This window comes from Gossypium hirsutum, chromosome D13 (assembly GCF_007990345.1).
Source record: "Gossypium hirsutum isolate 1008001.06 chromosome D13, Gossypium_hirsutum_v2.1, whole genome shotgun sequence".
Classification (NCBI taxonomy): Eukaryota; Viridiplantae; Streptophyta; class Magnoliopsida; order Malvales; family Malvaceae; genus Gossypium; species Gossypium hirsutum.
Window position 1 is genome coordinate 6981933 of NC_053449.1, and position 12646 is coordinate 6994578.

The following is a 12646-nucleotide window of genomic DNA, read 5'->3' on the forward strand; positions in this document are numbered from 1 at the left end:
ACATAAGAAGTATAAATGAAATAGAACTCTACTTCTAATGACTATTAGAATTTAAAGTATATCAAAACTTATCTAAATCTTGATGGACATCCACTTAATAATAAAATATTCATAACAATTGTTTGAGTTTTATTATTTTAATATTTATATTTAATATCTAAACTATTGAAAGTATATCATTTGTTCGGTTATTCTACATGTGCAAATTTTTAATTGTTTGTGAACATATCCATTTAATGTTCAAAAATAAATTTATTTAATTTAACATAAAAATATATAATTTTAAATATAATGAATTCAAACACAATAACAAAGTTCTTAATGAAGAGAAACCAAATCTAAACCTATTTTAAAAGAAACAAACTAAACATGAATAAAGATCGTTCATTCAAGTTCGATTCATTTTTTGCTCTACTTATAGTGATTGTAATTATTTAATCCAAAAGCTAAAATTTCAAACCCCAAATTATTCGAACATAAAATAATCCGAACCTGAAATTAACCCAAATTTAGAAAGATTTACTCATTTGCAAACAAAAATTACACTAGAAATTAAATCCCTCTATTTCGTATATGTTCCAAGCAAGATTTCCCATCAAGCTTGTTGCTTTGTTGAAGCTCCACGTATTCTTTATATTTCATTGCTTGGCATGCCAATGGGTTCTGACCATCTTCCAGCAACATTGGAGCCGGACTCACTGCGGCGTCCGCGGCCGGTGCATGCGCCAGTGCTATGGATATCCTTACATCTCTATCATTTACCACAGCTTGATGGAGTACACTTTTATACTTCCCGTGGCTCAGAATCTTGCATAAATTTAAATTTATATCCGATCAATTAGGAGAAATAACGATTTAGTTCAGATCAATTTTGGAAAAAAATTGAAAACCAATTATAAAATGAAAGGTCTAATTATGGATTTGGTCCTTCTACTGTACTAAATCTATATTAACATGATGATGTGGGAAATTTTCAAATCAACATTTAAACGAAATAGTTGATGGTGTTAAACAACTTACTTAACTAATTATATTATAGAAGTAGAAAGATGGAATTAAATCAAAAAGTAGAGTAAGTAAATCCAAAAGTTGAAGATAAAAAAGCAGAATTTGGGAGTTGTACCTCAATATGGTCCCCAATGTTGGCTAGAAATGAATTGGGGATGGGGTGGATATTGACCCATTTGTCTTTGTGTAGCACTTGAAGCCCCACAGTGTCGTTTTGGATGAGAAGGGTCAAAAGACCATGGTCGGAGTGAGCGGGCAACCCCATGGCGAGTTCTGGCTGTGGACATGGTGGATACAAGTTTGCTATCATAATCTGTAGGCAATTTTCCAGATTTGAGGCCTTCTCAACGTATTTGTCTTCTAACCCCAAGCTTTCTGATATTCCTCTCACTATTTCTTTCATTACTCCTCGGGTTCTTTTGCTGTAGTCTAATGCAATTTCTCTTATGCCAAAAAAAAAAAATCGAGACAAAACGTATGTTAGATGAATTGATTATATCAATATCATATATATATGTACCTAATATGTATGACAACATGAGCTACGATTAATGGATGTTATTATCGAATTATGTTAGAACAAATACTAAGTAATTCAGACACAGTAGTATTTAGAAAGTGAATGAACAAGAGCAATTAATGGCAGCAATAACTAAATCGCTCACTTTTTAAATTAAGCTATTCTATTTATTTTGAGAGAGATAAAGTTACTCTTAATCTAGTACAATGATTTCCTTAATATTTATTCCAATTATGTATATATGGCTTCTATTTGCCTGCTTGGTTCAATTTTATTTTTAATATAATTTTTAAATAAAAATTTAAAAATTTATGAATGGAATCTATCCGTACTTATGAAATTTGATTATATTATCTTTAATACTAACTTTCTTTCTCGTACAAATTGATTAATTAAAACTATATTAAATCATTTCATATTTTTGTACACTTTTCTTTATAAAATATTATAAAAAGAATTATACCTAATAATTCATTGATATTAATAAATAAAAGTTGTATGCCAAATATTGCAGTTTATAATTATGAAAGATAAAGATATCTTGTCTTAACTTAATGGAATGACAGACATTCTTTTTACATAGATTTAAACTGGGTTACTTCTATTCCCATTTCTAATAATATTGTATTAGAAAAAATATGGATATGTTATCTTTAATATTTCATTAAACAATGCTACGTAATTTGCTTTCTGAAACCGATCTAATGGTATAAAAAGAAAAAACCTGAAGGAAGGGGGATCGCTGGGTGAGTGAAAGGCAGGATGCTGAAAAATCTTGAGATAATCTCTCCAATACAAAATTTTATCCACTGATGGGTTGAAACTTGTCCCATATCTTATAGGATCCAATACATGTTTCCCTTCACATTCTCCCTTTTCTTCCTCTGTTAGCTCGAAAAATTCCCTACAAACCTCTATCATTGCCTTCATCATCCTCTCCGGCACCCCATGATTGGTCACCTGATAATGCTCATTTTATCAAAAATCTAAAATTCTTTGAAAATCATAACTATATATAGATATATGTGTATATATGTATTGTACCATGAAGAAGCCCCAGTCCCCGCAGGCTTTTCCAAGTTCTCGGATGGTTTTAGACCGTTCATCGGGATTACTAGAGATGAGGAGGGAGAAATCGATGGTGGGGATTGGTTCTTTAGTGTCTGAAACTGGTTCGTGGTTGGGTTGTTTTGGGAAGGTGTAAATGGAAGGGATGGAAGAAAGGCCGGGGGATTCGGATAGTGCTTTAACGGATGTTAGCTTCCGTGGTGGTGGTGAGTGAGTAAGAGATGGTTGTGACGGTGGAGAACCGGTCGGAGCAGTGGTGGCCATGGGGAGACTGACGACGGCTACGGGAGAGAGGCTGAGACACGATTCTTGACTGCAAAAACTGAGAAGGGATGCCCATGCATGTTTACATTTCATGTGTTGTTTAATACTAATAATTCAATTTGACTTTTGGGTGATGCCAAAACAACAAATTTGTCTTTTTTTCTTTTGTTAGTAGCCAATTTGCCGCTAGAAAATGTCTAAAAATAATTAAAACAGGTAATCAAATTTGAACAGACTCCATATTCAAGAAATATTCACGAATGAGTCTTCCAAAAATTAAATGGTAAACTTGTACTTGGGCGGTTTCCTTTCATGAAGTAAAAGATGTTTATCAAATCATGAACCCTTACCCCTCATAGGAGGCACTCTTGCTCTATCAACTTGAAAACAATTCCAACTAGTTGACTGGTCTGCTGGAGAGCTGAGACACGGTTCTTGACAGCAAACTGGGAATGGATTATCGTGCATGTTTCTTAATAACTTTATCTTTTGTCAAATGAATTAATTGTCTCTTTCCTTTTGATAGTTGCCATATCCAATCATAGTTTCTTTCATGGCATACTTTTGAAATCGGTTTCAAAACATTTTGTTAAAGTTTGGTCAGCATGTAACACCAGGAGCAGTCAAGAAGCAGGCCCTGCAGGCCAAGCTAAGTAGAAGCTGCTGAAGCAAGTGCAGCTGCTGATTTTTTTTTTCTTTGTTCATTTTGTAACTGTCGAAACCATTTTTTAAAAATAAAAATATAGGGTCGACTTAGAAACGAAAACTGGAGTCGCCACAAATATTTTATTGAGGTGTAATTGAATCACCTAAAAAACGATTTTGGTCTACGAGTTTTAGAAAACGGGTTCGGGAGCCAGTTACGTACGCGGAAGGATTAACACCCTCGTAACGCTCAAAATTGGTACCGAATTAATTATTTAATGTCTTGAGGTCGAATGAAAAAGATTAAAAAAGTGATTCCCCTTTTAAAATATTTATTGGAATATATTATTTTGAAAACTAAAAATTTTGGTCATCTTGCTTCAATGAAGAAATTAAGACCCCGTAAGTTAAGGTACGACTCGTTGAAGTTCTGATGACAACACACGAATTTGTTTTTATTAAAAATCTCGTCTCGAGATAACAGAATGTCGGATCCAGTGAATTAGGACACAACACTTTGAATTCCCAAGAATAAGCTTTAATTTTGAAATGTGTACAATTTTGTTGGAAAAGAGATATTCGGCCACCTAAATTCAACGAAGAAAATTGAAGCCCCATAAGTTAGGGCACAATTTTCTCGAGAATCTTTGGATACCGGGTATTTTGAAAACTTATAAATAGAGAAATTTCGATATTTTAAAGAAACGCAATCTTTTAAACAATGTAATGTGATTGAATGCTTGTGTACAACGCAAAAAGGATAATTCGAAAATAAAATGAACACTAATGAATAACAAACAATTAATAAACAAATACAAACAAGCATAACAACAATAATTTCAATCATACATTATGTAAATACCCATACCAACGGTCAAATATCAAATGAATTATTAATAAAAATTTTTTAAAGATACACTAAAAATAGCAAAAGGAGAAATTTTAATTTATAAATCCTGTGTACAAAAGTTTTAAAATAAATTATATACATGAGTATAAAATAGATTTGAAATGGAATGAATAATGTTGAATAATAGTATTTGAAATAAATTTGAAGCAAATAATGTACATATATTAGTTTTACATAGGTAATACATATAAAGTAAAACATAATAGTAATAATACATATAGAATGAAAGATCTAACAATAATGTAAATAATGTGTATCATAATATATAATAAAATGCTATAAACAAAGTATGTAAGGTAAGATTTTAAAAGTGATAAATTATACACATGCAAAAAAAGGGTTTTAAAACTTATAATCATATTAAAGAAAAGAACTTAAGGTTAATAGGCATGATAATTCAAAGTCAATAATATATATATATATAAAATAATAGAACGTGAATTTTGCAAACACATATGACTATACAAGAGTGTTATATTTTAAAACGTAGCATTATATTCATAAGAAGATTTTGTAGTTAAAATTCCAGAACATGTATAAATCATATTGAATTTACCAAAAATAAAAAAAATGTATAAAAAGATACATTATAAGCTTAAATAGCACATAATAAATTGAAAATAATTTTAAAAAAATAAATTGAAAATAATAATAATGATAAACTTAAAATAATGATAACCTAAAATAATAATATATGTTAAAATTAACATCAAGTTTAAACACTAAAACACTGTTAAATTTAAAATTAAATACATTAAAAATAATGGATGAATACATACTTAAATAAAATTTAAAGAAAGTCAAGCACATTAGAACAATGAGGATCAAATTGAACTTTAAACCGAATTAAAAGGGAAAAAGCGAAAATAAATCAAAATGAATGCTAATTGAAAGGCGCGAATAACTCAGAGGAGCTGATTGGGAAAATATCCCCACACCCTGAAACGCGTCACTTTATTAGGATTAAATTGAAAATTAAACAACATTTGAAGTATTAATTGAAAAGAATAAAAAAATAAACTGAAACAATTAAAAACATAGAAGGATCTAACATGCAATTAGAACCCTGAGATAAAATGCGCGGATCCTCCCCGGGTCGTCACCTCGCGGGTCATGGTCACTGAAAGGCCAAATTGGTGTCGTTTTGAAGCTATGAAAACTAGCCTCAAATGGTGTCGTTTTGTATATTTACTTAAACACACAAAAAAACCTGAAACAATTCGTTTCAGCCCTAAATCAAAAAAAAGGGAGGCCGCCCCCTTTTTCTACTCTGCTAAGGTTTTGAACCCAGTCCCCCAGGCCGCCGCCAACAACCAAGCCCCTCTAGGGCCTCCAATCTTTTCCCGATCTCCGATGGCGACAGAGTGGGCAAAGCCAGGTAAACTGCTCCTCCTTTAACTCTTTTTTTCTTATATCTATATGTATACGATTAAAAAATGAAAGAATAGAAAAGAAAAATGGAAAGAAGGAAAATAGAAAGAAAAGAAAAAGGAACCACCTATTCTCAATTTTTTTTTCTTTCGTATCTTTTGTACAAGCCCAATTTGCCCAGGGCCTAATTACAAAAACAAAAACTCAACCCACCTAAACACTGGCCCAAAACCCGAAGCCCAAATTACAAACAAGCCCAAATAAAGAAAAACCTAGCCCAAACCCAAAAACAAAAAAGAAAGAAACAAAGAAACCCTAGACCCTAACCCTAGCCTCTGCCGCCGCACCCCACTTGCCCTGCCACCATCTCTGCAAGCTGCCGCACTGCCACCACCGCCACTGTCCCATCGCCACCAACTCTCTCACTTGTGCCTGCAAACAATAAAGAAAAAACAGCAGAATAGCAAAGAGGAGGCTTTAAAAAGCCGAAGCAAATGTAATAGGAGGGGTTTTTTCTTTCTTTTCTTTCTTTCGGCAAAAGCCGAATCTGGTGTAAAAGAAAAGGTTTTTTGAGGTTTCATTTTGAAATAAAAATCCAAGAAAAAAGCAAAGAAACACAAAGGTCTTCCTAGTTTTCCAACTTTATTTATCTATTTATTCGTTTTTTCTATTTTTGATTTGTAATAATATATATTATAAATATATACATAATATATAAAAAAAGGGAAAAAATATACCTTTTCAAATTTCCGGCCACTGCGTACGGTGGCCGGTGTGACGCCGGCGCGATGCCGGAGCGGTGGGCCTTGGCCGGAATCTGGACTTAGTCCAGAGACAATTTTTTTCTTTCTTCTGTTTTCTTTTTTCTTTTCAATGCCCAAATGATTTTTTTTCTCTCAAAAGAGTGTCTTTTATACCCTGGTAAAATGACGCCGTTTTGGCCGGCATTCTTAAGCCCCGAAACGACATCGTTTTGACTTGGGTCAAATCGACCCGACCCGTACCGCTTGGGATCCGCGTGTTTTTGGACCAGAGGGGTTATTTGCACCCTCGGTCCTTCCACGTTTGAGGCCGTGTACAATTGAGTCCTATCCCTTTTTGTTATTTGTTTTAATTTTTCCCCAAATATCCTTTTTTCTTGCGATTTGGTCCATAGACCTTCTGCACAGACCATGCTAGAACGGCGCCTTTTAATAAGCGAGGGGTTATTTCCCTCTTTGGTCCTTCGTCCTTTCGCAACCTTCTATTTTGGTCCTCCTCTGCGCATTTTATTATAGTCTTAACCTTTAAATTTTATTTTTATCCCAAATTGGCCCATTTTGTTATTTTTGTTGTTTTATTAACTAATCTAGCTATTATTATTATATTTTCCCATTATATATATATGTATATTTACGTTACTATTATTATACCATTTAGTTTTACATTGTTATTGTTATATTTTATTTATATTTACTTATTTAAATTTTGAATATATTTATCCTATTATTGTTACTATTATAACTATTTATATATACCATCTTATTATATATTTATATCTTATTATATATATATATCTCTTTATAGACACGTTTTTTAGCTTATATAGATACATACGTTTTGTTATACATACATACATATACGTCTATATCCATCATTCATTTTTATAAAATATATGTATATACGTCTATTTTATATATATATACATACTTACACTATTTTATTTTACGATATACATACTTATATATTTTATTTTATGTAATATATATGTATGCACATACCCATTTTTTATTTATATATATACATATTTATACTTTTATAATATATATATACATGTGTACATACGTGTTTTTATATATATATACACATACTTATACATATTATTTATATTTTAAAATCTATATTTTTCTTACGTATTTTCTATATTTTATAATTCATATACATATGTTTTTCATATATATCGCAATACATATTAGCATCATGTTTCATTTTACCCAATATATCAAAATCTATTTCAAATAAATTAAATCTCGTGTTTAGATATTTGAAAAGTCGTGCCCTAACTTACTAGGTTTCGATTTTCACAATAAATCTAAACACGTGACTATTTTCAAACTCAAGTTTTAAACGATATCGGGAATTAAAAAAGGATCGTGTCCTAACTTACTGGTCGTGATCCCTTTTTTAATCCAAGATAGTTAAATATCTTTTAAATAAGCATTTTTCATTCGCGTATCGGGAATTCGAGACATTGTGTCCTAACTTACTGGATATGATTCTCTTTCTCGAATAACGTGAAATATCCCTTTTTTCCTGGAATTTTTTCAACGTTTTAATACAGGGATCGTATTTTTAAAATTCTTCAAAGTTCTCAATTTTCAACATTAAGACATTAAGTAATCAACTAGGTACCAATTTTGGGCGTATCGAGGGTGCTAATCCTTTCTTGTGTGTAACCGACTCCCGAACCCGTTTTTCTGAATTTCGTGGACCAAACTTGTTGTTTTAATAAAATCAAACTGTTTATTAAAAACAACCCCTTTTTGAGGTGATCCAATCACACCTTATAAAAATAGATTGGTAGCGACTCCCGTTTCATTTTTCAAAACCCAAGTCGACCCCGTTTTCATCAAAAAAATGGTGACAACAGCTTGGCGACTCCACTGAGGATTTTAAATAAGAGAGTCAAGCCATGAGTTGATTATTTCTTGTCTTTTTGTCGAAAATTGAAAACTTGGTTTAAATGTATGATCCTTTCATTGTATTTCATCGGTCTTTACTACAATTCTCATCATTGTGGTTTATGATTGCTCTGTTTGTTTAAATTTTGGTATCTTTCTGCACATTGCATTGCATGATCGTTGGTCACACCCTTTTAAGTGGGAGTGAGAAGCTACTTCTTCGTGAGGTTTTCACCTCCGTGCAGGATAGTGGATCACTTTCGGGATACATCCGTACCTATGTCTTTGTGAGATTTTCATCTCCGTGCAGCCATAGGGAAATGTATTCCCCTGAACCGAACTCAGTCTATATGAGCCTATAATGGGTGAAGATCGAGGAATCTGCTGGTTTGGGTACCCTTACTTTAGAGCCAAACTACATGTAGAAGACCTTAGGGACCCATCCTAGGTAGAGCCACTCCAAACCCCTAGTGGTACCCGACTAGGTACTTTTGTTTTCCTTGCTTGCTTTTGTTTTCTACTAACCCCTCTTGTTTTGTTTTGATTGCATTGCATTTGCATCTTAGGAAAGAGATATTGATTCAAGTTTGATTACTAAATTAGAAAGCTTGTCATGGAATACAGATTCCTTGATAAAGTGGAAAACAATATGGCTGCCTGAATATATTTTGAGAAACACAAGAAGGGCGATGGAAGAGTTCGTGACCTTGCTTCGTGGCCTGAGGATTCAAGGCAATTGTCTAAGGGCCTTCGACGTTTCAACTCCCTTGAAGAAGCTGACGAGCTTTATGAAGATGGGCAGATGATGGATCGCGACCAAGATAAAAAAAAGGAGCTAGCAGTGGCATCTATTGGGAATTGGCGAGATTATCTCAAACATGCGAATGAAGAAAAAGATCGATGTTTTCTCTTGGAATATAAGGGCGAAGCCGTACATGCATCTTCTTTATGTAAAGGAATTTACTTTCTAGAAAAGTTTTCTAAATGTAATTGAATCAGATTCAACGTCTTTTTAGGCATTCATTTCATGCGTTTGCATTACATGCATTAAAATCCATTAAAAGAGTCTAATTGAATAAGTTTATTTCATCTAGTCAACCTAACGCCTTTACGGTATCCAAGCAAAGACTAGAGAAAATGGAACAAAGGGTGGAGAAATTAGAACGAATGCAAATACAGATGCAAGAGCAATTGACCAAATTTCAACAGAAAATGAGAGATCAAATGCTAGAATTGCAGAGGGCTATGATGAGCCAGTTCAACCGACTGCTAGCTGGAGAGTCAGAAAAGAGGAAAGACTCGATGGTCCATTTTGGGGTTGATAATGAGGATCTTGCCTATTCCCCAGATTGTCTTCAGATAAGTACCCAGGTCCAGCCAGATGGGAGTCCACAAGGGGCACTCTTTACTATCAGATCCCAACAATATCAGACTAGTACATCGACACTAGTGAATTGCCTGACAGGCCCAAGATTCAATCTGAGGAACAATTTAGCTAATCTTGTTGCTCGTGTTGATCTAGTAGAAATGAAACAAGTGAGGGCAGAGTACCCAGATATTATAAAGGCCCCAAGGAAGAAGGGGAATAGGGGGATAATCTAAACAGATACAACAAGAGCCACTCAAAACCCATCATTGTGGGCCGGCCTAAGACAGAAACCACCAGACATCAGAGTCCTTTAAAGCAAGACTCTGGAGTGAAACCAGGTACTGAGAAGCTCCAGTTCACACCAATTCCGATGTCATATAAAGAGCTGTATCAAAGCTTGTTCGATGCACATGTTGTAGCTCCTCATTACTTAGAACCCATACAACCTCCGTATCCCAAATGGTATGACATGAACGTCTAATGCGACTACCATGCGAGAATTACGGGGCATTCAATAGAGAATTGCATTGCCTTCAAGAAACTGGTTGAAAAACTCATTAACATGGATGTTGTCAAATTTGATGACCCGTTTAGCACGAAAAATCCACTACCCAATCATATTGATAATGGGGTAGACATAAAGGCAGGAAGGGGATTAGGTATGTCTGATTCAGAAGGAAACCAAGGAAAGACAAGGAACCGTTGTGAGTTCCATCACGAGAAGGGGTGCGAGACTCAAGAGAGTGTGAAATTCAAGGTCTTGGTTCCGGGCATGATGGACGACAAGGAGATGAAGTTCTATAAGGAAATTAAAGAGGAGAAAAACATACACACAATGTTGGCAAGTGTTCACACCAATGACATATGTGAAGACACGAATGAAAAAGGACATTGTTAGATATCTGCCCTTATAAATCTGGAGTGTTCTAAGCAATTAGCTTGTGAAAGAAGTCTCTGTAGTATTTAGAGCCTACTTAGAGTAATATTCAGAACAAACTTGTTGCTTTTAGCCTAGAAGCAATAAGAACTCTTTTTTGAAATAGGTTCATGTCTGAACGTCGTTATTTTAATGAAATGCATCTTTGCGATCATTTTTGAGCCAATATTCTTTCATTCTTTATGAATAATTATTTTTATTCTTTTATTCTTTCTTTCAAATCATTCATTCATTCATTCATAATCATACTGTACAGATAATTATTCTTAAATTCATACGTTCTTTATATATTCTCTTGTACCTACAATTGGTCCCCAGATATCAATGACATGAGTGATGCTGCTACAGACTCAGAATCTCCTTTTGAGCGAGACATGTGTTTAGAGGGATCTCATGACTTTGAAGATGACATAGATTGTAGCCTATCTCTGGACTTATTGAGGATGGTAGAACAAGATGGAAATCAGATCCTACCTTACAAAAGAATCAATAGAATCCATGACTTCTCCCTATGTGGGGCATAGATGTTATTGAGTCGATCGTGCTAAAAGTTTCTGGCAGTCAACAATTCATCTTTGCAGCCGTCGATTACTTCACTAAATGCGTGGAAGCTGCTTCATATGCCAATGTCACGAAGTCGACAGTTAGTAAATCCTTGAAAAAGCATATTTCAGTATGGAACGCCAAAGAGGATCATATCTGACAATGCACCAAATTTGAACAAGAGCACGATATCAGAAGTTGGCAGTCTAAGATTAACATCATGTCGCCCCAAAGTGAATAATGTGTTGGAGGCAAAAAAAAAAGGGAAATCAAAATTAAAATCAAAATAACAAACGAAATGAAAAAAGAAAAAGGAGAAGCCAAGAAAAAAACCCGCAAAAGGCGCTTTGTGACCAAAGGTGGTTTTGAATTGAAAACTCGAAAAGGGCGACTCAAATTTTGAGCAAAATGGGGCATGAACATCACCATTATTGAAGACTTCTAATGGGCATTACTTCATTTTTGAAGATCATTAGAGGCCGCCTCATACGCCAATGTCATCATATGCTTATATAGAATTTCAGAGAAGATGGTATTGAACTTAGACAATAGCACGATAGCTGAGGTCTGAAATAAATTCAGAAACAGACACCACGAATCGTCACTGAATTTCTTAGAGGTGAACATCAAGAAAATCGAAGAATAATGACTGAGACTTACAAGGACTGGCATGAGAAATCACCATTTACCCTCCTTGCTTGCCGAACATCTATCAAGATTTCTATTAGAGCAACATTTTTCTCTTTGGGCTACGAGATTGAGGTAGTTTTACCTATTGAAATACCCTCTCTTCGAGAATTAGAGTTGGAAGGATCTAATCGTGATGTGATTAGTTGGACCTAGAAAAAGGGTTAAAAGCCATTCATCAGGGTCAGATGTATCAGAAACAAATTATACGAGCCTATAATGAACAGGGTCATCTCAGAGAATTCCCCGAGAGGGCTAGATGTTGAAAAAGATCCTTTGAAAAGATTCTAGAGGGAAATGAATGCCAAAGCGGGAATGTCCCTATGTTGTAATGAAGACCTTTTTAGAAGAGCACTGATTCTGAGTATGATTGCAAATCCTGTAAACTCAGATTCTGTTAAGAATTACCTCGCCTGAAGAAGGAGAAAGGACCAAGGTGAAAACTTACAAAGGGCACTTTGAGTCAAAAAAATGAATGAAAAAAATGAAAAAGTAAAAATGGAGAAGCTAAAGGGAAAACCCGCAAAGGGCACCTTAGGCCAAAAGGGATTTGAGTTGAAAGCCCGAAAAGGGCAGCTCAAATATTGATCAGAATGGGGCATGAGCTGATCAGAGCAGCTCAAATTTTGATCAGATACGGGCATGTGTCGGCATTGCTATACCT

The 12646-nt window shown here is 34.2% G+C and overlaps 1 protein-coding gene across 1 annotated transcript; it reads right to left on the minus strand.

The window, feature by feature from the left end:
* Positions 1 to 431: 431 nt before the first annotated feature.
* On the minus strand, positions 432 to 2926 carry LOC107918693 (2-oxoglutarate-dependent dioxygenase 19). The gene is made up of 4 exons (XM_016848277.2): positions 2573 to 2926; positions 2253 to 2488; positions 1124 to 1451; positions 432 to 807 (listed from the first exon to the last, which is right to left on the minus strand). The coding sequence occupies exons 1-4, from the start codon at positions 2858 to 2860 to the stop codon at positions 553 to 555; spliced, it is 1107 nt and encodes a 368-aa protein (XP_016703766.2). The 5' UTR covers positions 2861 to 2926; the 3' UTR covers positions 432 to 552.
* Positions 2927 to 12646: the final 9720 nt, after the last annotated feature.